This window comes from Medicago sativa, chromosome 3 (genome assembly GCF_051527215.1).
Source record: "Medicago sativa cultivar Bolivia chromosome 3, Bolivia_mono, whole genome shotgun sequence".
NCBI classification, from domain to species: domain Eukaryota; kingdom Viridiplantae; phylum Streptophyta; class Magnoliopsida; order Fabales; family Fabaceae; genus Medicago; species Medicago sativa.
Window position 1 is genome coordinate 2,769,031 of NC_140751.1, and position 23,098 is coordinate 2,792,128.

At 35.3% G+C, this 23,098-nt stretch overlaps 2 protein-coding genes across 5 annotated transcripts; both read left to right on the forward strand.

Moving 5' to 3' along the window:
* Positions 1-351: 351 nt before the first annotated feature.
* LOC146934907 (uncharacterized) lies at positions 352-17,950 on the forward strand. 3 transcript variants are annotated; one of them, XM_085750157.1, is made up of 12 exons: positions 361-642; positions 9,513-9,648; positions 14,395-14,674; positions 14,768-14,992; positions 15,080-15,340; positions 15,593-16,203; positions 16,294-16,470; positions 16,549-16,653; positions 16,748-16,811; positions 17,229-17,324; positions 17,425-17,527; positions 17,675-17,950. In XM_085750157.1, exons 3-11 carry the CDS (start codon positions 14,399-14,401, stop codon positions 17,515-17,517), a joined length of 1,908 nt encoding a protein of 635 aa, XP_085606283.1. In that variant the 5' UTR covers positions 361-642; positions 9,513-9,648; positions 14,395-14,398; the 3' UTR covers positions 17,518-17,527; positions 17,675-17,950. The 3 variants fall into 3 exon arrangements, with proteins under 3 accessions (XP_085606285.1, XP_085606283.1, XP_085606284.1); XM_085750159.1 differs by lacking the exon at positions 14,395-14,674 and having other exon boundaries at positions 352-642; XM_085750158.1 differs by lacking the exon at positions 9,513-9,648 and having other exon boundaries at positions 433-642.
* LOC146934908 (uncharacterized) lies at positions 10,621-13,851 on the forward strand. Of its 2 annotated transcripts, XM_085750156.1 has the most exons (2): positions 10,621-10,695; positions 12,991-13,851. In XM_085750156.1, the coding sequence occupies exons 1-2, from the start codon at positions 10,621-10,623 to the stop codon at positions 13,774-13,776; spliced, it is 861 nt and encodes a 286-aa protein (XP_085606282.1). In that variant the 3' UTR covers positions 13,777-13,851. The 2 variants fall into 2 exon arrangements, with proteins under 2 accessions (XP_085606282.1, XP_085606281.1); XM_085750155.1 differs by lacking the exon at positions 10,621-10,695 and having other exon boundaries at positions 11,341-13,851.
* Positions 17,951-23,098: the final 5,148 nt, after the last annotated feature.

Genomic DNA, 23,098 nt, shown 5'->3' on the forward strand with positions numbered 1-23,098 from the left:
CAAGATGGATCTAAGCTTGTTAGATGCTGCATATATCATGTGAGTTCTTAGATAGAACCCACCCTTCACTACTACAAAATATATATTTTACATCATGGGGGTTTTAGTTTTCACATCAGTCGCAAAATAACTGAAGGGAAACATACACACTGTGAGTTTTTACATCAGTTGATATATGCACATGAGGGGAATTCTTAGTAGCATGTACCATTTACATCAGTGGATATTTGGAATGAAGGGAAAAAAACGCGGTGGCATTTTCGCAATTTGAGCGAAAGCTTTGTCTATTTTTTTCACATCAGTGGTTTGAACGGACTGAAGGAAAAAACAAACTTTTACTTTGACCAATCCATTCATCTATCTAATTCACTTTCCCTTCCTCATTTTTCACTATCGTAATCTCCTTTCAATCTCACTCTCACCGTTCCAATTGCAATCATCGCAAGCTCACTCTCTCCTTTCAATCTCACTCTCAAGCTCACCAATATCGTTTCAATCTCAGTTCCCAATCTATCGTCCAAGCTCACCATCTATCGTTTCAATCTCAATTCCAATCACCAGCACAGCCTCACTTGGATTTTGTTAGGGTTCCAATCACCACCGTGAACCGCCACACTTCTCCGCCGTATCAATCATCACAAGGTACGTCTCCTCTGTTGCAAAATACATATCAAACCCTAATTTATTTTCTCGTCCCCAATTTCGTTTTTATTTCCGTACCTAGGACCCAATCTTTCATGAAATTCTCATAATTCTCTAATTGCTTGTTCAATTCACGTCGTAGATAGTAAAGTTGGTTAATTGATAAAAGGTGATTTTTTTAATAGAGAAATTTTTTCATAATTTTTGTTTTTTGAATGTTAATTGTTTTTCATTGTTCATGTTGTTTGATTCTGTACACTTAGAATCAACAAAAAGAGAAAGCGATGATATCAAATTCGCAAATTAGTTAGTTGAGTAAGATTAAATACATGATTTGGGAAGCAGCGGCAGTGAGAGTGAGAAAAGGCGAAGAGAGTACCTGATTCATTGATTCAATTAAGATACTAGCTAGAGTATAGAAGTAGTAGTTAAATAAAATGAATGAATTGAATTGAAATCTGCTTGCTTACATGTAGTAGTAATAATAATAATAATACAACAGAGGTGGTGGTGGAGGAGGAGATGTTGATGATACCAAGAAAACCCATAATCATCATCTTCTTCTTCTTGGAATTCATTTTGATGATAAGGAAAATGAGAAACTCATGTAGTAGCAGGACAGACACAGGGACGGGCGGTTTACACGATCAAAAACCGAATAACACACATACTTTAATTAATTAATTAATTAATATGCTTTTCATTTATATACCAAATGTATAAAGAAAACATTTTACCAAAAAAAGAGAGATTAAGAATGCATTATTGGTAATGTTGTAAACTCTTGAGTAACGAACCGAGTTTGATTCCTACTCAAAAAACACCATATCCACCTAAAACATCAAAAGAAAAGGAATGAAAAATTCATATTCTGAGATGGCCTCTAGCGCTCTGCTAGGGTTTGGCACAACTACTCATGAACTTTCCAAAGATGAAGAAGACTTGAAGGAGAGAAGCACAAAGAAGTTTAAGGAGGGAGATCAGAGTTCGAGGGAGGCAGATCAGAATACTGGTGACAAGGTTGAAGGCAACATCTCTTACAAGGACAAGGTTGTGGGATCTGTTGGAAGGGATGAGGCGATGATGGGTGAATCGGAAGAAGAGGAGGATGTAGGGAGTGATGAAGGTGGAAGGATAGTAATTGAAGAACAAGAGATTGGTAATTATGCCTGCCCAGCTTTTGTTCTGTCAAAGGAGGAAGAGAAAAGAATTTACCGTCCATGGAGGAGAGGAGTTATAGTGAAGCTTCTGGGGAGGAAGATCGGATACAAAGCTTTGGAGACTCGGTTGAAACAAATGTGGGTTAAGAAAGGAGTTATCAACATAATCGACTTGAGCAATGATTATTATCTTATTAATTTTACTAATGAAGATGATCACTATGCTGCACTGATGAATGGCCCATGGTTCATATATGATCATTATTTGACAGTGAAGGAATGGAGCCCCAACTTTCACCCACAAAGTGACACCATTCAAAAAGTTGCAGTGTGGGTGAGAATCTCCGGATTGCCGATTGAGTATTATGATTCTAAAGTACTCAGTTTCATTGGGAATCGGATTGGTAAAACAGTGAAAGTGGACAAAAATACGTTGATGCATGAACGGGGTAAGTATGCTCGTATTTGTGTGGAAGTGGATTTAACAAAGTCATTGTTAGCCATGTTCACCATTAAGGACAGGAAGTATAACGTGGAGTATGAAGGTCTTCATCATCTTTGTGTCAATTGCGGCAGATTTGGTCATTATAAAGAAGGTTGTCCGGATAAATCTATAGTTGTGGAAGAGGTTCAAGGCGGAGGAAAGGGAGATGGGAGCGTAGGGCTAGCTGGAAGTAATGTTGACGGGCCATGGATGGTGGTGCAAAAACAAAAAAGGGTTAGGAAAACAGCAACAGGGAGTGGAAACAAAGCTCCGGCGAGAATTAATTCTTCAGCACAAAATATGGGATCCCGTTTTGATTCTTTGCGTGATGATGGTATATCAGATGTGGAAGTATTAAATGGTGAATTTAATGGGAAGCCACATGAGCCAACAGCAAGTGGATATGTGGAAGGAGTAAGGAATGTAGCGGTTAAGAATGTGGGACAAAATAATGACAAAATCATTGTGCCTAGGAAGGAGATGCTAGAATTAAATGGAGAAAGGGGGATCAATATGAGTCAGAATTTAAATGGTACAAACAATCAGGAAAGAGGTGTGAAGACCACCAGGCTTGCAGCTCGTGGTACATTCAAAGGGAAAACAAGTGGCAAATCAAGTAATTCTATGAGATCAACTAGGGAGAAATTGGAGAATTTACAAGGAGCACATCAACTTGAAGAATTCTTGCGGCCACTTTTAAAAAAGGTGAATAGCAATGGAAGCTTAATTAAAAATGATGGTGTGGGCCCTCAAATGGGATTGGAAAGCTTTACCATGCCTAATGTGCCTCGACCCCCAGATGGTGAAAATACATTTCCTCCTAGTAGCAACTCTCTTATGCAACACGTTGGGAATAAGGAGCAAGAAGGAGGAGAAGAATTTCTAGATGCTAATGACCAAGGAATTGCTGGGTCTTCTGACTCTGAGATGGAAACAGTTCATGAAACTCCAGAGGGGGGCCAATGAGTTGAAACTTGTGTTGGCAGGTTTTATTTCTTTCTACTATAATTGTTATTATGAATTTACAAAGTAGAATTTTTGTGTGGAACTGCAGAGGTGCAGCCAGCACATCTTTTTTTCGATATTGCAAACAGTATGTGAGTACTTGGAATCCTGTAATGATGGTTATTATGGAGACTAGATGTGATCCTAAAAAATTGAAGAGAACCTTCAATTTACTAGGATATGATGGTTTTCATGCGACTGATACAGATGGATATTCAGGAGGTATTGTCGTGGTTTGGAAGGCTGACAAATTCATGGTGCAATTGGTTGATAAAAAATTTCAATTTTTGCATTTGAAGGTTAACTTTCCAAATAGTCGTGTATGGTATTTTTCTGCTGTTTATGCCAGCCCTCAAGAAGTAAATAGAAGTGCATTATGGCATGACTTAAAGATTATTGCAGCAAGTATGAATGAGCCATGGTTGTTAGCAGGTGATTTTAATGATATTTTGGGACCTCATGAGAAGAAAGGAGGAGCTTCGGTTTGTATGAGGAAGTGCATTAAATTCAAAGAACACATTGATGATTGTAAGTTGATGGATCTTGGGGCTGTTGGTTCAAAATTTACTTGGCGGGGTCCTCTGTATCATGGAGGGCAACATATCTACGAAAGATTTGATCGAGCATTGAGTAATGATTTGTGGCGTGTGGAGTTTCCTGATGGTCTTGTTAGAACACTTCCAAGATTGGATTTCTCAGACCACCATCCAATTTTAGTGTGTCCTATTGAAGCTTTGCATGTTATGGCTCCAAAACAATTTCGTTTTGAGAGTGCTTGGCTTATGGAAAATTCTTATTATGACATGTTGAAAGATAGTTGGGAAACTAATGGCTCGATAGTGAATAATTTGAAGAGTGTTGAACGAGGTATCAAGAGCTGGAAGTTTTCACATTTTGATAAAGTTCGTCATAAAAAGAGAGAACTTGAGGCGAGATTGGGTGGTATACAGCGGCGGATACATCTTGGCAGTCATTCGAGAGGATTGATTGTGCTAGAGAAAAAGTTGCAGCATGAATTGAACATTATTTTGAAAAAGGAAGAGTTGATGTGGTTCCAAAGGTCTCGTGCACGTTGGCTTACAGATGGTGATAGAAATACAAAATATTATCATGTGAAAACAATTGCTAGAAGGAGGAAGAATAATGTTATAATGCTTAGAGATGCAGCTGGACAATGGGTGGAGGATGCTGATCACGTGAAACTCATGGTTAATGACTTTTATAAGAAATTGTTTGCTTTGGAGAATGGTCAATGTGTTTGGCAGCAGTCAGAAGTAACCTTCCCTGAGTTGGCAAATGATTATATTGTTAAGTTGGGTGCTCCTGTTAGTGATGAAGAGATTAAGAAAGCCATGTTCAATATGAATCCTTGGAAGGCGCCGGGGCCGGATGGTTTTCCAGCCGGTTTCTTTCAAAAATCATGGGAGGTAGTTGGAAAAAATGTTTGTGATTTTGTTAGAGAGGTTTGGTTGAATCCAAGTCATATTGCCACAGTTAACCAAACAGATATATGCTTAATTCCCAAAGTCCAGCAACCGGAGTTCGTGAATCAATTCAGGCCTATCTCCTTGTGCAATACCATTTACAAGGTGGTAAGCAAAATTATCGTTGAACGTCTAAAAGAAGCCATTCCTTTTATTATTTCTCCATTTCAAACTGGTTTTGTACCGGGGAGAAATATTCATGAAAATATTGTGGTGGCTCAAGAAATGATACATAGTATGATCAAAATGAAAGGTCGTAAAGGATTCTTCGCTATTAAAGTTGATTTATCTAAAGCTTACGACAAGTTGAGTTGGGAGTTTATTTGGCGTATTCTTACGGAGCTGAAGCTGCCGGATAATATTGTGAATATTATTATGCATTCAGTGACTAGTGTGGAAACAAATGTGAAGTGGAATGGTGCAAGAACTGAATATTTTCGTCCTCAAAGAGGTATTCGACAAGGTGATCCCATCTCGCCGTATCTTTTTGTCATGTGTATCGATAAATTATCTCACCTTATTTCTCATGCTGTGGAAACTGGAGAATGGAAGGCGCTCAAAGCCGGAAGGAGAGGGCCAATTGTGTCGCATCTTATGTTTGCCGATGATTTGTTATTATTCGGCGAGGCTACTGAGGTTCAGATGCGGTGCGTTATTAGTATTGTGGAGAAGTTTTGTAGCTTATCGGGACAGGAGGTTAGTCAAGAGAAAACTAGTATTTTCTTTTCAAAAAATACTAGTAGATGTGTTAAAGATAAATTGTTACAATTGTCGGGATATCGTGAAACAAACTCTCTTGGAAAGTACCTTGGTGTTCCGTTACTTGGTAAAGCTCCAAAAAAAGAGGATTATAGTTATATTATTGATCAAGTGAGCATGAAGTTGACGAGTTGGAAAGCGAATCATCTCTCCTTTGCGGGAAGGGTGACTTTGGCTAAAAGTGTGATGGAGGCAATCCCGATATACCCAATGATGACTACAATTATTCCAAGAGCTTGTGTTGATGAGATTCAGCGAATGCAACGAAGGTTTATATGGGGAGATACCGATGAAAAGAGACGGTATCATGCTGTTGGGTGGGATACATTGACCAAGCCGAAAATTAGTGGAGGATTGGGGTTCAGAAGGCTAAATGTGATGAATAAGGCATGCATTCTGAAGTTGGGAAGGAAGTTACAAACTGGTTCTCAAGACCTTTGGTGTTCGGTTTTGTGGGGTAAATATCGTAGAGAAGCAGATCAAAATAGCGATATTGCTAGAAGTACTGATTCCCATCTGTGGAAGGCTATTGTGAAGCTGTGGCCAATGCTTGAGCAGTACAGTTTTTGGTCAGTAGGTAATGGCATGAGTGTGAACATTTGTAGTGATGCATGGATAGATAAAGGTTTTCGGATCAGAGATCTTGAGTTGGATGTTCCCGAACAACTGCAAGATGCTAAGGTTGTTGCTCTTCTAGATGAGTTTGGCATGTGGAATATGGAGCTGTTACATGGATGGTTGCCAACATACATTATCAACAAAATTGCAGCGCTGCCTCCTCCTAATGAGAGTGCTGGTGCAGATGTGCGTTATTGTATGGAGAATCCAATGGGTGAAATAGTGATAAAAGAAATGTACAATGACTTGTGTGATTTTAATGATGATTATGGTTATGATTTGCATTGGAAGAAGATCTGGAAGTTGCAGGTGCCCGAGAGGGTAAGATGTTTAGTTTGGTTTATGAAACATGAAAGACTTTTAACAAATTCTCATAAGAATATGATGGGTTTAGGTTCAGCTATGTGTGATTTTTGTGGAGATTTACCGGAAACTATCTTGCATGTGATGCGTGATTGTCCTTTAGTTATGCCGCTGTGGTTGAGTGTGGTTCATAATAATGCTAGAAGTGAGTTCTTTTCCTGTAATTTTCAGCAGTGGATTACAATGAATTTATGTTTGGAAGTGGGTTGGAATATTGAGGAAGGTTGGAGGAACTATTGGGCTATGGCTTGTCACTCTATTTGGAATTGGAAAAATAAGGAGAAACATAATGATAGTTATAGTAGACCTTATAACCCAGCTAGTGTTGTAAGGGGTAGTTTACGCAATTACCATTTGGCCGTTAATGCAATAGCAACTCAGAGAGAGAATCAGTCTCATGTGGTGTTACTTCGGTGGAGTCCTCCACCAGCGGGCTGGGTGAGATTGAACACAGATGGATCCTGTAGAGATGGGGGTCATATTGGTTGTGGTGGCATCATTAGAGGAAGCGATGGTGAGTGGTTGGGAGGTTTCTCCAAGTATATTGGAATAGGAAGTGCTTATTTGGCAGAATTATGGGGAGTGTTGGAAGGGCTCATGTATGCCAGAAGGTTGCAATTTCGATTTATTGAGTTGCATGTTGACTCCTTAGTTGTTGTGAAAGCCATCACTTCACATGGGCATGGTAGTTGGAGAGGGAGGTCGCTAGTTGACAAGATTCATCGCTTGCTTGCTCTTGATTGGGAAGTTGTTGTTCACCACTCTTACCGTGAAACAAACCAATGCGCAGACGCTTTGGCTAACTATGGTTGTTCGATGGATTCGGGGATCTGTTTCTTTGATGTATGTCCTAGCAATATTAGGCTTCTGTTACTTTCTGATTTGATGGGGAATTCTACCCCACGCGTGATATCGTTGTAATCTCTTTCCTTTGGGCTTAGGCCCTCATAGTTATCAAAAAAAAAAAAGAATGCATTATTGGTTGGATTTTTTTTCATTTACAATTTTGCTTATTTTTTAAACTATAATATTAATAAAGACAAAAAAAACATTTTTAACTAACAACCATACATGTTTACCTCTATCTATTAAACACTTCATTTTATATAAATTTTTCTATCTCTTTCTCTCTTTCAAGGCATCGAATATTTTGGATATTCATAAAGATCTCAAATTAATCATTATTTTGGTGGAAAAAATGTAGAGACGACCAATATGTTTATTATTAATATTCATCCATGAATCGAACTCATGTTCTCTTCAACCATTCGCTCTTAATCATTTTTTCAATATAGTTTGTTTTCAATTTTACTATCAATGATTTTTTTTCCCTTTTTTCTCTCACTTGGATATGTAAGCCTTCTTCTTCTTAACTTCTCTTCAAGGTTTCCATCCCTTCTGAGTTTTCTCCGATCGATTTTGTGTTATTTTGTGTTCCTTCGTAAGATCTGTTTGAAATCCATGTTATAGGTTTTGTATAGCTTAATTGTTTATACGCATGATTCCTGAACACAATCTTTTGTATGAACACAATCGTTGATACGAATCTGAACACAATTGTTTATACGCATGTTATATACGAATCTTTTGTTCATCGCAAAATTCATCAGATCCATACTCAAAACGTTGGTTATTATTTGTAATATATGATTCAATTCAATTTCTGGTGATAGATTCCGATTTATTTGAAACTTAAAACAATAATAATAAATTGTGCAATTTTAAATTTAAAACAAGCAAGGTTAGAAAATTGTGCTCTTAATTCATTTATTATTATTTTCCCTCATTTTATTTCAATTCACGAGTTTGCTTATTTCTGTGATATGGATTTGTATACCATTTTTTGAACGGAAAATTGTATATCTTTGTTGTGTGTTTTGAGTTCCATTTATGCTTTCAATTTGGCATCGCATGTTTCTGAGCTTTCCAATTTCCGGAAAAAAGTATTAATACGAACTCTTCATTGCTGAATAGAGTTAGAAACATGTGAGATATACAATGTGAGTTTTGTTCTTTCAACTAGATTTTATTACGCGCAAGAGTTAAAAATCGAATCTGTGACTATATACACACATGTTTTAAGTTCATCGACCAATCCGGTGTTTATATTTTAACATTATTATTTCTAACAGATAAGCATCTATGTACAATGTTTTTTTGCACTTATAGATCAGTGTCATGAAACACACACTTACACACACTCTTTTGTTCTTGTTCTAAAACACTCTCTCCCAGAAATAGAAAAAGAAAGAAAGAGAAAAACAGTGTGTTTGTTTCAGAACAGAATCTCCTTCACTGCACCTTTTTCCCTTGCTTTCTTCACCTTTTTCTTAAGGTCAGGTCCTCTTTTTATCACTATTTTTAATTAATCAATCACACTCATTATCATTATTTTTTATTATATTATTAAATATACTATATATTATTATATTATATGCTACAGAAAGCTTAGGAATTCAATGTGTATGTATGTAAATCCATGTGCTTACATACATTCTTCTCCACTACTACCATTCACACCACTGATTTCACTCCTAATCTTAGCCGTTAAGTTTATTTACACACTCCACATACCTTTTTCTTAACTACTTTCCTTTTTCAAGCTGAAAGTTTTTTTTTTTTTTTTATGACTCTAGTTTTCTTAAAGTTATTATTTTCAGCATTATCTCTCAAACAACTTATTCACTTTCTAAAGTAAGTTCACTGTACAAGATTAAAGAGTAAAAGGTTTTGCCGGTGATTGTGATAATTGTATCTGATAATTGGTTTATAGTCTCACTGTTGTCAATCACACTCTCCAATTAAGCATTCTGACATTTGTAATCTTTAATTCTGTATTGCAAGGCAATTTTGGCACCATCAATTTTGACTCTATCTATTCTTGTGCATATACTGTGAAGATCATGATGTTTAAGTTTCATTGTTTGACCATTGCCAATTATCATTATTATGGCTTAAAACACTTTCCCTTCCTCACTTTTGATTTCATTTTTGTAGATTTCGTTTAATTTGACCGTCCTTCTCAATTTACAAAAAATTCTTCTCGATCGAGCACTACCTGTACGAGAAAGGAGTATCAGTGATCTTCATCGTCCTTATATTCTCACATCAAGCAAGTATCAACTCAGATAAGGTTTGTGTTTTTTCTTCTTCTTACTTCACCATGTATGTTGGAGCAGTTACCCATGTTCAAGGAAATCGAATACCTTGTGTGTTTCAAGTATTGCTTACAAACTGTTCGACGTAATGTCTCTGTTACTAATTTAATTACTAAGAACAATCAATGCTCCATTTCTTTGAGTCCCACCATTGTTGTGCTTACAAAGTGTTCGACGTAATGTCATTGTAAACTTTGAATGTGAGCTATAACTGTTCTGTGCTTTCACGGGTAATTAAAATTCTTAGCACAACAGACAATGAACTTATGTGCTTGTTGTGTTAAAATGTGGGAGATGATGTCAAAGTTTAGTTGAAATTAGCAAATATGCCATGTCAAAGTTTATTTTGCATATTTTCAGTTTGGACAACATTCACTCATTCAAGATACGTATCCACCAGTCAAGGTTCACGACTTCGATGAAAGAGAATTTTTTTTTATTGGATTAGTTTGAAATTTGAAAAGAAAACTAGTAAAGATGTATCAATTTAGATTAGGAGCTCCATTGTGGTAGAAATTTGTTTCTTTACTTATTGGATTTTTGTACTGTGATCCTTACTCTTTGTTTTTGATTGTCACATTGTGAATCTCGGATGCTCCTTGATTGCTGATATTGTTTATTATTACGTGGCGATATCTAGCTCAATTCTCTCTTTTGGTTGATGCTGATGTTAGGGGATTTACTGCCCCACGTTTAGTTTGTCTTCTTTTTCAGGCTTCGACCCTATGTAATTAAAAAAAAAACTTAGCCACCATACTCAATGACAGTTTTTGCGTGTCATCTAAGAGATTTCTAGCTAGTAGTAATCTCGTACCTCTGCGTAAGTAGTTACGTAGCTTAAGCACCAAGTTTTTTACTTGGTCAAACTCCAAGTCTTCTAAGTTCTAATAGTTATGTAGGCATCGCAATTCCTTGATTCGGTATGTGTTCATTTTCAGTGCGTCAATATGGATCGTAGTTGGATGAGAGCTAATCGATTAAGTGAAGAGTTTGATAATGGAGTTGAAGAATTTCTAGAGTTTGCTGAACAAAATCTTCCAAACAATGATGGACTTTTCCCGTGTCCTTGTGTTTCTTGTGCGAATCGGGAGCCAAACATTACGAAGGAAGAAATAAGGGGCCATCTAGCTTGGAACGGGATTTGTCAAACTTATACACAATGGATATGGCACGGTGAAGCAATACTGCCAAGTGTATCCCAAAGAGAGAACGTTAGTGTAGATATGGATGATCGACTGGAAGACATGATACACGATATTGGAGAAGAATCTTTTAAGAGAGCGCATATGTACGATACTTTATGTAAAAACAAGGAAGAACCTTTGTATCCGGGATGCACAAAGTTTACACGTTTGTCAGCCATTTTAAAATTGTTTAATTTGAAGGCAAAAAATGGATGGAGTGATAAAAGTTTCACTGAATTAATTCGGTTGTTGACAGAAATGCTTCCGGAAGGTAACACAATGCCGAATCATTATTACGAGGCCAAACAAATATTGTGTCCGATGGGTATGGAGTATGTAAAAATACACGCATGCCCAAATGACTGCATCTTATATAGAAAAGAGTTTGAAAAACATGATCATTGTCCGAAGTGCAAGGTGTCACGCTACAAAAAGAAAGACGATGATTCTAGTGATGATGCGAGCACAAAGGGTCCTCCTGCCAAAGTGTTTTAGTACCTACCAATAATTTCAAGGTTCAAGAGATTGTTCTCTAATCCAAAGGACGCAAAGAACCTTAGATGGCATGCAGATGAGAGAAAACGTGACGGAAAAATTCGCCATGTAGCCGATTCTTTGCAATGGAAGAAAATCGATTCTTTGTTTTCAACTTTTGGCGAAGAGAAAAGAAACCTTAGACTTGGACTTGCTACTGATGGAATGAATCCATATGGTAATCTAAGTAGTAAACATACTTCATGGCCCGTTCTCTTGATAATTTACAACCTACCTCCGTGGTTGTGCATGAAGCGTAAATATATTATGTTATCGATGATGATTTCGGGCCCATATCAACCAGGTAATGACATAGATGTTTATCTAAGTCCATTGATTGATGATTTAAGACTGTTGTGGGAAGAAGGAGTTAATGCTCTTGACGCGTACTCCGGTGAACATTTCAATATGCGTGCCATGTTGTTTTGCACCATCAACGACTTTCCAGCATATGGTAATTTGAGTGGGTACACAGTTAAAGGGCATAAAGTGTGCCCTATATGCGAGGATGAAACATGTTTTCATCAACTGCATCATGGAAGCAAGACTGTTTATCTTGGGCATCGAAAATTTCTAAACCGTTATCATCCATATCGTAAGATGAGGAAAGCTTTCAATGGTAAACCTGAGTTTGGTTTTGCTCCAAAGCCCTTGACCGGAGAGGAAGTTTATCAACGACAACAAAATGTGGAGGTTAGCTTTGGAAAGCAAAAAAAGAAGCCTGTTGTGAAAAATATATGGAAAAAGAGGTCGGTGTTCTTTGAGCTTCCATATTGGTCTAGTCTTGATGTAAGACATTGTATTGATGTGATGCATGTAGAGAAAAATGTTTGTGATAGTATAGTTGGAACACTTCTCGACATTAAAGGCAAGACAAAAGATAGTTTAAATGCTCGTCTAGATTTGATGGAGATGGGTATAAGGCAGCAGTTAAATCCACAACAAAGAGGTAACAGAACATTTTTACCTCCAGCATGTCACACTTTGTCTAAGAAAGAGAAAAGAAGTTTTTGTGAGTGTTTACAAGGTATCAAAGTGCCGCAAGGTTACTCATCAAATATCAAGAGGCTTGTAGCAATGGATGATCTCAAGGTAACTGGCTTAAAATCTCATGACTCTCATGTTTTGATGCAACAATTACTACCGGTGGCTATTCGTGGAATATTGCCTAACAAAGTTAGGATAACTATAACTAAGCTGTGTTTATTCTTCAATGCAATATGTAGTAAAGTCATTGATCCATTGAAGTTAGACGAGTTGGAACATGAGGCTGCAATTATCTTATGTCAATTGGAGATGTATTTTCCTCCTTCATTTTTTGACATTATGGAACACTTGATTGTTCATTTGGTGAGGGAGATTAGACACTGTGGTCCAGTTTATTTAAGATGGATGTATCCGGTTGAGCGGTGCATGAAGATCTTGAAAGGGTATACGATGAATCTACACCGTCCAGAAGCATCAATTGTTGAAAGGTACATTGCAGAAGAAGGTATTGAGCATTGTTCAGACTATTTATCAAATGTGGATTCTATAGGAGTTCCCAAGTCTCGTCATGATGAAAGTTGTGAAGGTACGGGACAAGGTTTAAATGTTAAGACCATGTTTTGGGATGTGATCCATCCAGCACATTTGTTTATATTGAATAACACTGATGAAGTTCAACCTCACTTATCTACTCACAAAAATATTGTAAAGAGTATTTACCCAAAGATGAATGAGAAAGGGTTGTTAAGAGAGCATAATAAGAGTTTTTCCGATTGGTTTACAGAAAGATTTGCTAATGATGAAAGTGCCTCTGATACAATTAAATGGTTGGCACGTGCACGTAAGTTTAACATTATAACTTGGAGTGCATATGATATTAATAAAACTACATTTTATACAAAAGCAAAGGATGATAAAAGTACAATGCAAAATAGTGGGGTTATGGTTGTGGCTGAATCGATGCACTTCTCAAGTTCCAAAGATAAAAACCCTATAATGGCATCTACACCATACTATGGGGTAATTGAAGAGATTTGGGAGCTTGATTATACTTTATTTACAGTGCCTATATTTAAATGCAAATGGATTGATATTAACAATGGTGTAAGAATTGATGAATTAGGATATACACTAGTTGATCTTTCCAAGGCAGCTTATAGGGACGAACCCTTCATTATGGCATCCCAAGCAAAACAAGTGTTTTATGTCACGGATCCTTCTAACAAAAGGTGGTTAGTGGTTCTACAAACAAAAAATACTCATGGTAGTGATGAAACTCTTGATATCCCTGAGATTCCTTCTTCCTCAACAAATGTTACTACATCTATTGATGAGAACGAAGTAGACGATGTGCACGCTACTCGTTCGGATCATGAAGAAGGGATATGGGAGGACTAATAAGGTTTTAATTTTTATTAATAGCTCTGCCTCCTGTGCTAACTGGCTGCTGCCTTGCTGTTGTGCTGCTGTTTTCCCGTCCCAACAGTGTTGGTCTCGCCTGGGCAGCTTTGTTGTCCTGCTGTCTGCACAGGTCCAACAGCTAGTGCTGCTATCTGCGCCAGTCCTAGCAGCAATTTTGGGAGGTTTTTTGGGTTACAGGTTGCCTGTTTTGAGGCTCGGATATGGCACTGAATTTTGATGGTCCTTATTAGATTTCAGATTCATATCTTTTGCCATCTTTTGGGGTTGTGTGGTGTTTAGTCTTTGTTGTTTTTCTTCCGTTTCTTTTATGGTTGGTTGTTGGTGGTTTGTTTTTGCTGGGTGATGTAACGCTTATAGGCGGCATCTTGTAGTCCGTTTCTTTTGGTAAATGAATGCAATGAATTGAGTTAAATAGATACATGGCTGATTCAACCAACATTGAGTTAAAAATCTGTGTATGTGTACATGTTTTAAAATCTGTGTATGTTTTCCTTTTTTTGTCAACAGATACATGGCTGATTCAGCATTGAGTTAAAAATCTGTGTATGTGTACATGTTTTAAAATCTGTGTATGTTTTCCTTTTTTGTCAACAGATACATGGCTGATTCAACCAACATTCTTCTTTCGTCTAGTGAAATTCCAAAAAGAAATGTTAGAGGTGCCACCAAGATGAAAAATATGACCAAAGTTCTGAAATCCGGCATGAAACCAATGGTCAACTTTAATCTAGAAACTGGGAGGTGTTATGGTCCAAATTCTGCAGAGTTTAGGAGTTATGCAGCATTTCTTGCTCGAAGTAAGTGTAGTATTTTAATAGATGATTGGAGAGCGGTTGATGCAAGCACAAAAGATGCAATTTGGGTTGATCTTCAGGTATTATAGTTGTATTTTTAATTCAGCATTTACTATTTAATTATTGTATCTATTGATCTTTAGGTACTAACTCCAAATATTTGATGTATATAGAAGCATTTTGTTATTCCAGAAAGTGATGATCCAAAAAATGATCCATTGAAGAAAAGATGGATGGTGTTTTTGGGGGCGCGGTGGAACGGGTTTAAGGCACAACTCACATCGGAATATATTACACATACCAATCCCGAACGCCCTCCTCCGTATGTTACATATCCTTTTATTAAAGAACATATATGGAAGAGGTTCCTCGAGTCTCGAAATACCGATGAATTTAAGGTTTGTAGTAATTATATTTGATTTTTTATTGTACATTTTTTTAATTTAATCAAATCAATTTAGTAATGATTTTTTTTTTTATGATAGGCAAAAAGTCAAAAGGGTAGGGAGTGTGTGGCTAAAAATATTTATAGACATACATTATCTCGTGGAGGATATGAACTGCTTCAGGAGAAAATGATGAAGGAAAAGAGAAAAGTGCTAGAAGAATCAGGAGATGTAGATGATATATTAAGTGATGATCTAAGTCTATCTCCTCTGTCACGTCATGATACATGGAAGAGAGCAAGACAAAAGAAAGGGGGAGAGTATACATCAGAGGCTGCAAAAGTTGTTGCTGACAAAATTGTAAGTTAGTGATTTTATGTAACAATGATTAGTGTTCATAGTTAACATAAACTTCAAACTCAGGTTCTCTATAGCTTATGACAGAATAGTAGCTATATAATTGGTTGTGTGAAACAGAGTGTTTGCAACAAATTTTAATTCTTGACTGGTTCGGTAAACCTTCTCTGTAGTTTGAAAAGAATCACATTGTGTAGTACTTTTCGTAAAGTACCTTTCATTTATAAAAAGCTGAATTTACTGAATTTTATGTAGGATTCTCTAGTTGAAGAGACTGCCAAAGGCACCTTTGTTCCACAAGGACGTGACGATATCTTAACAAGGGAAATTGGGACGAAAGAGCATGGTGGTCGTGTTCGTGGTGTTGGACCTGGTTACACTCTGAGCAATTACTTTGGAAGGTCTTCACGCCTTACCCAAACCATAGATGTTAACCAGCATCTCTCACAACTTCAAACAAATCTGGAAAGACAACTTAAAGAAAAATTTGATGCACAATTTGAAGAAAAGATGGCCGTCGAACGTGAGTTGATGCAACAAGCATTTCTGGAAAAACTTAAGACTATTGGTTTCTCCCAAACCTTGCAAACAAATGAAGAAATTGAGCATAGTAGTCCTGAAAAAGTTGTTGTGCGTGGAAGCACAAAAGGTTCTTGTACCGCTGCACAAGAAAATTACAAGGAGGACTTGACCATCGACAATGTTCAAAAATTGTTGTGCATGATTTTGAGAAGTGAAGAAGATATACGCATACCATTAGAACATGAGCCAAATACCGCAAGGTTTTTTATTCCAGCAAGTTGTATTAGACAGTTGTTGGTGGTTAATGCTTGGCTTGACTTTTCTATTCTACAACTTTGGTGCACGTAAGTACATTTTCTTTTATACTATTATCAATATGGATTAATAGTATATCCACAATTCAATATTTAAGCGTTAATTTTAAATTTGTCTAGGTGTATGCATCGTCTCTGTATCTCGACAAATAGATCGAAAGTGTTTGGGATTTTGGACCTAGTATGCTTGGATTTTAATCCAAAAGATCATAATACTAAAACTAAAGTTCAGGGACACATACAAACTAGGTTGTGTGATTTGAACAAAGTGTGTTACTTAGCACCATATCTATATAAGTAAGTATATATTTAAATTATTTTTCTTATTTATCTTTGATAGCTTAAACCTTAATAATTGTTCTTCTACGTGTGCAGAAGACACTGGCAGTTAATAATTATTTGTCCCAAGGACAATAGTTTAGTTGTCCTTTGTTCAATGCACCAAGATATTAATGAAGCAATGATTAAGATTGTTTCAAAGTAAGTGTATATTTTACGTTGCATTTGATATATTACTTCCTACAACACTAAAATGTATAACTTTGATGATTTTTTTAATTTGGTTAACATATAGAGCTTTAGAGGTTCATCAACTTGCTCAGGGCAATAGAAAGAAGGTTAAATGGTTTCGTCCCAAAGTAAGTATGGTTCTTGTTTATCCTTAATTGTTCCCTGTATATTTTCCGTATGATTGTTTCTTGTATTAAAAGTGGAATGTGTTTGAAAACAAGACTAAACTCAAATTATTTAGAAAGGGTAGTCTGGTAAAGTAAAAAAATTCACTGAGGTAGCTAGACTTAGCTTGATTACATTGGAACAGTTGTCCCATACAGAACATAGTTAGATCTAGGATTCCATTACATGGACTCACATGCTTCTGCTTATAAAAAGCTGGAGAATATGTGCCTTTTTTACACTACTTAACCAATAATTCTTTTGTATAATACCTTCATGAATAGATACTGTTGTAAACTCAAGTCATTATAGAATGATAGATAATAAACTATTTTTTTATATGAACTAATCACTTTATAAAAATGGCCATTCATTTGTAGCCAAGAAAGCAACCTAATGGCAATGATTGTGGATACTATGTGATGAAGAATATGCTAGATATCATCTCTGCTAATATTACTAAGTCTTGGATGGAGGTATTTTAATTTTACGATAACATGTTTATACTATATGTATTGTCAAATATAAACATATCCTTATTAATATTAATTACTTATATTAACCTACACATTGTAGGTCTTCAATGATCCAACGCCATTAACTGATGATGACTTATATGATTTGCGAAACCAATGGGCAACTTGTTTTCTTGACTTGTATAAGGCTTAGGATTTACATGGTATGTTTCAAAGCCAATCTCATAATTTGACATTTGTAGAGAGTAGAATTTTGAACGGACTTGTATCTGTCTTAATGTGTGGTGGTTTTGGTGTGTCAAGTGCGTCTGCAGTTGAGATAACTTTTTCAATTGATTTTTTTTTTGTAGCTGAAAATTGATTCTGTTGTGGCTGAGATGAGACATTGCCGATGCTTACAAATGATATGAGATGAGATGCTTTTTGCAGCTGAAGTTTAGCGTATTTACGATGATGATTCTGTTGTGGATTATTTTTTGTTTGAAATTTCTACTTAAGTTGTTGGATTATTTCTACCTATATTGTATTCAGATGCCTCTTTTGTAGCTTGGAATATTGACGTGGAAAATTGAGGATTGATTATGTAATATCCAATTAGATAATATAACTCTTTTTTTGCATTAAAATTATCCATAATTTGTTTTCATTTTATTACTATAAAAAAAAAAACAGGGGTCAAGCTTATTTGATAAGCCATTTAAAAAAAATTAAAAAAAAAATTATTTCACTACAGTGGATTTGAAAAAACTGATGTGAAATATACGTATTTAACTTCAGTGTCGAACGTACAACTGATGTGAAAACTGTTGGGTTAATTTTCAAAGTGCGTCTATTACATCAGTGCAAGCGGACCTGATGTAGAAATTCAATATTTCACATCAGTTGCAACCTGATGTGAAAGGATACTGACTTACCACATCATATCGGTTTACATCGGTTACAAACTGATGTAAAAAGTCAATTCCAACTGATGTAAAAACTAATTTCTGTAGTAGTGCTTGGGATTATGTATTTGTTTTTGCAAGGAAAACATGTATTATGTTAATTTTAGGAAAATAAGAGTTATGTTCCCTTGTCTTTGATCTTGCTTTGTTCATGTTAAAATTGCCATGAAAGATGTTTTATAATGATATATAAGTTGCTGGATGTTCATAGTGCATTGCAGGATCGAATTGGACAAGTTTTGGGTCAAAATTGCAAAATTTGCACCACAGTCCCGAAGAAACTCGCTATTAGCTCAATTTTCGCTAATAGCGAAATTTCCCAGAAGAAAGTCGCTATTAGCTCAATTTTCGCTAATAGCGAAATTTCCAGAACCTGCCCAGAAAAAGTTAGCTAATAGCGAAATTCTCTGTTAGGCCCCTGCTTTCTTTTGGCTTGTTGGCCTATTTCATGGTCGATGGTGCATTCCAAAGCATGTCTTTCGATGTTTTATAACTATATAACCCCAAAACAACATCTAAGCAATGCACATAACATCAAATGATTCTTGAAATGAAAATCGTGGTAATCTTAACATGTATGGCAAGGTTGGCATAGAGAGTTTTAGCCGGATACTCGGGTAGAAAAGAATTAAGAAATGGATTAAAAGTAGAGCCTTGACATAGTTTGTCAAGAACTAGAATAGTTAGTAAAGAAATAGAATGCTAGACATGAGTAGTATGCTTGATTAGATGCGAAGTGATATAGAGTATTTCCTTCGTATAGAAGCTAGATTGCCATACGAGTATGGCAAGACGTGAATTGATTAGATGTCTCTTCACATAGAAAGTTAAGCAAGCATATAGTTTACCTCTAGTGGAATCGTTTAAGGATCCGAGGTAAAATAGATAGAATATATAGATTTAATACTCATGCATTCAAAGACTAAAGACTTTAATAAAGCTGTGAAGCGATTAGATATCTATTCACATAGAAAGCTTTAACAAGATGTAGTGTTCGTGTCTCTTGTGATCCACACTAGGCTGGATTCAAGGGGTTCTCCCAGGGGAATGGTTTAGCCGTAAGGGAGCCGCGCGTCACTGCAGGAGTGTCGTTGGTTATACCTTAGATAGGTTTCCATCGGTTAGATAGGGATTGCGCTCGGGGTTACTCCACCCGGGGCTTTCCGTAAAATGAACTCAGTTAATATTTGTTTGTTAAACGCTAACCTAATGAACCTGACTATGCATATTTATTAGACATATTTATGTTATGTCTTAGAGCCTTGACGTAGATCGTCAAGAATAAGTAGAGCCTTGGCGTAGATCGTCAAGAACTAGTATGATAGCAAGATAGAATATGTTGTTAGACACAATGTATGTATGCAATAGATCAAGTAAAGAAAGTTATACCGGTGACGATCATAGTTTTCCCCTAATCGTCCGGTTTAGATGCCGTGTCGTGAAGTAGTTAAGAAAGCCTTGATACGTAGAGTGTATTCTTGGCATTGCGGTTTTAGATTCCCCTTAACCGCCATGACACGTATAACAAGAGAAGCCTATAACAAGTTAAGATGAGAATATGACGGCCTTAGTATGCACGACCGTCTAAGTAAGCAAGTCCCCACACACGTATAATCAACCGGCAGGTTGTATTTTAGACACGTGGTGACCGTAGGTTTTCCCCGAGGTTACCTATAGCCTAGGATTAGGTAGAAATCACTGAGACATTATGTCTCATCCCAATCCTTATTTGTTTCAGATAAACAGGTTGGATTAGCAAGCTAGTAGTCGAATTAATGATTCAACAAGTGTTCGTTTGTACCCGCTGCAGGAAGAGATGGATATTCAAGGACGCATTTATTATACTTTAGGAAAGTTGAGTTTTGATTTATCGTACGAACGCATATTGTTGTAAAGATTTTCATTCGAAGTTTTAATGTTGTAATTTATTTTAATGTATCCAGTACTAAACTAATGCACATGCTAGACTTTCTAGATACGTCTAGTGTGGGTGTTACACATCATACCAAGGTAAAATAATTTTTTTTTAATAAAAACACTTATTAATGTTGATATTTTGAAATAGTCATGAGTTTTTTAAAATTTTATAATATCAGCTTTCTCGTATCGTTACATAATTTTTTTTTGGAGGGAATATCGTTGCATAAAATTTTTCTTCTTTTAAAAAATAAAATAATTTCTTCTGCAAATATAAGCACATTAAATTTGCAACAAGTGCTGTGCAAATATTAAACAATGTTTTACGTATAAAATTAAAAAATATTGAATAGAAGCATTGTATTAATGTTGGTATTTTTAAAAAGTTAATGGCTATTTGACAAAAAATATTACTAATGATCGCATTTTAAAAAGTAATTATGAGTTTTTAAAATTTTATAACATCGATATGTAAAATCTGCAACAGGTGCAGTGCAAATATTTAACGGTGTTTCCATATAAAATTAAAAATACTCCCTCCATTTCAAAATGACTGTCGCTTTAGCCAAAAAAATTTGTTTCAAAATGAATGTCACTTTCAGTTTTCAATGCAATAATAACTTTTTCTTTTCAATTGCACCCTCCAATTAATACTCTGCACACTACTTCCAAAGTATTACTTTTAAAACTAACCAATAGTTAATAAGGATAATTTGGTAAAATAACCATTATCTTTCTTTTAATCATTGCATTTCTTAATATGTGTGTAAACACCTAAAACGACACGCATTTTGAAACGGAGGGAGTATATAATAAGAACGCTTATTAATTTTGATATTTTGAAATAGTCATGAGTTTTCAAAATTTTATCATATTGACTTTCTAATATCGGTACATAAAAATTTTCTTCTTTCAAAAAAATAAATAAATTTCTTCTGGAGATATTTTTAAAATAATAATGAACTATTAAAATTTTATCTTCAGTGTAAGTCGATCTGACAAACTATCACATTTGAAACCTAGTCAACATGGAAGGACATTGATCCAACGATCAAAACGGACCAAACCGACTTAACGATGTCAAATATAATCAATCGGACCGTTGAATATGACCTTATTAGAATAAGAACAAAGTAGGAACTACAATTTCGGAAATCGGAATCTTCGGTGTAAGTCGATCTGATAAACTATTACATTTGAAACCTAGTCAACATGGAAGGACATTGCTCCAACGATCAAAACGGACCAAATCGACTAACGATATCAAATATAATCAATCGAACCGTTGAATATGACCTTATTGAAATAAGAACGAAGCACGAACTGGAATTTTGGAAATCGGAATCTTCGATGTAATTCGATCTGACAAACTATCACATTAGAAACCTAGTCAACATGGAAAGACATTGCTCCGATGATCAAAACGGACCCAACCGACTAACACTATCAAATATAATCAATCAGACCGTTGAATATGACCTTATTGAAATAAGAACGAGGCAAGAACTAGAATTTTGGAAATCACAATATTCGATGTAAATTGGAATATTCAAGACGGATTATCATTTATAAGTAAAAAGCAAATATTAGCGAGGGAAGTTTAGAGTGGAAAAACGTGAAATTCCTCTCTAATTTCGTCACTAAATTTTGCGACCAATGAATTTGTGAGAGATTTTATTTTTTCTGTCACTGCTTTCCCTCCCTAATTTTGCTTTTTTTAGTAGTGATAAATATGAATGAACGAAAATATTATCTGTAAATATGAATAAAAAACAAAAAACCCATAATAACATTTTTTTCCTTTATTATTTTCTAAATTTTCTAAAAAAATGATACATTATTTTTTTTAGGGGGGAAGATGATATGTATATTATTATTATATTATTATTGTGTAAATATTACATTTAAAAATAATGCGCTATTTTTGAAGAAAAAAATTTATGTGTGTTATGCCATTAATAAAAGAATATGTAATATATATATATATATATATATATATAATATTTCACTTTATTAGACAAATAAATACTTGGTGTGGTGGTTAGTCTTCTAATTATTTGCTTTTATGTATACGGTTCGAAACCTTGATCCTTCAATTTTTTTCAAATTCTGCTTTTTTTTCCTACTCAAAGGGAATTGTGCTTTTATCAGCATTTTTTCTTAAAGTAAAACAAAAATAAAAACAGAAGGGATTAGACGCGCATTTATCAGAATTAACTAGTATTAATGGCACATTTATCAGCATTTTTTGTTAAAAAAAATAAAAAATAAAAACAGCAGCAATCGAACTCTTGTCCTAAAACCATTTTATAATTCACTAAACCATTGCGACGCGTACAATTAACTTTGAATTTTTCTGCTCTTTTCTATTTATTATAACAAATCCGATTAAAGAAAAAGTCAATCGTCTTCAACCTCCAGCCGGGTCATTTTAACCCGGTTCAGACCCTCGAAATTAGAACGAAACAGAAACTGAAATTTCGAAAATCGAAATCTTCGATGTAAGTTGATCTGACAAAATATTGTTAAAAAAATCTATAACAAACTTTTGAGACAAAAGCTTCAATTGATTTTTTGCCACAAGTTTATTAAAAAAAAAAAAGCTTCAGATTATTCGATATACAAAAATCTTCAATTCCTAAAAAAAAAAAAAAAAACAAACGAAAGCTTCACAGGAATGGTAGTTATTGTTATATGTACTTCAAAAAAAATGTTGTTATAAATTTTTGGTAACTTCAAAAAAATGTTGTTATAAAAAAATATTGTTATATGGTCTTTTGGTAAAAAAACTAATGTAACTTGCACCTGAGTTGTAATATCCCGCCTGTCAGCATCGGTATATTACCCGTAATCGTGCCAGAGGAATTAAAATCATGGAAAAGTAAGTTAAAGGAAAATATTTTATGAGATGTC

Bases quoted from the DNA above. Each gene is read 5' to 3' on its own strand.
- LOC146934908 (XM_085750155.1), top strand. From the start codon at position 11,557: ATGAATCCATATGGTAATCTAAGTAGTAAACATACTTCATGGCCCGTT.
- LOC146934907 (XM_085750157.1), top strand. From the start codon at position 14,399: ATGGCTGATTCAACCAACATTCTTCTTTCGTCTAGTGAAATTCCAAAA. The intron at 14,675-14,767 runs GTATTATAGTTG...TGATGTATATAG, and splicing joins CAATTTGGGTTGATCTTCAG to AAGCATTTTGTTATTCCAGA. The intron at 16,204-16,293 runs GTAAGTACATTT...AAATTTGTCTAG, and splicing joins ATTCTACAACTTTGGTGCAC to GTGTATGCATCGTCTCTGTA.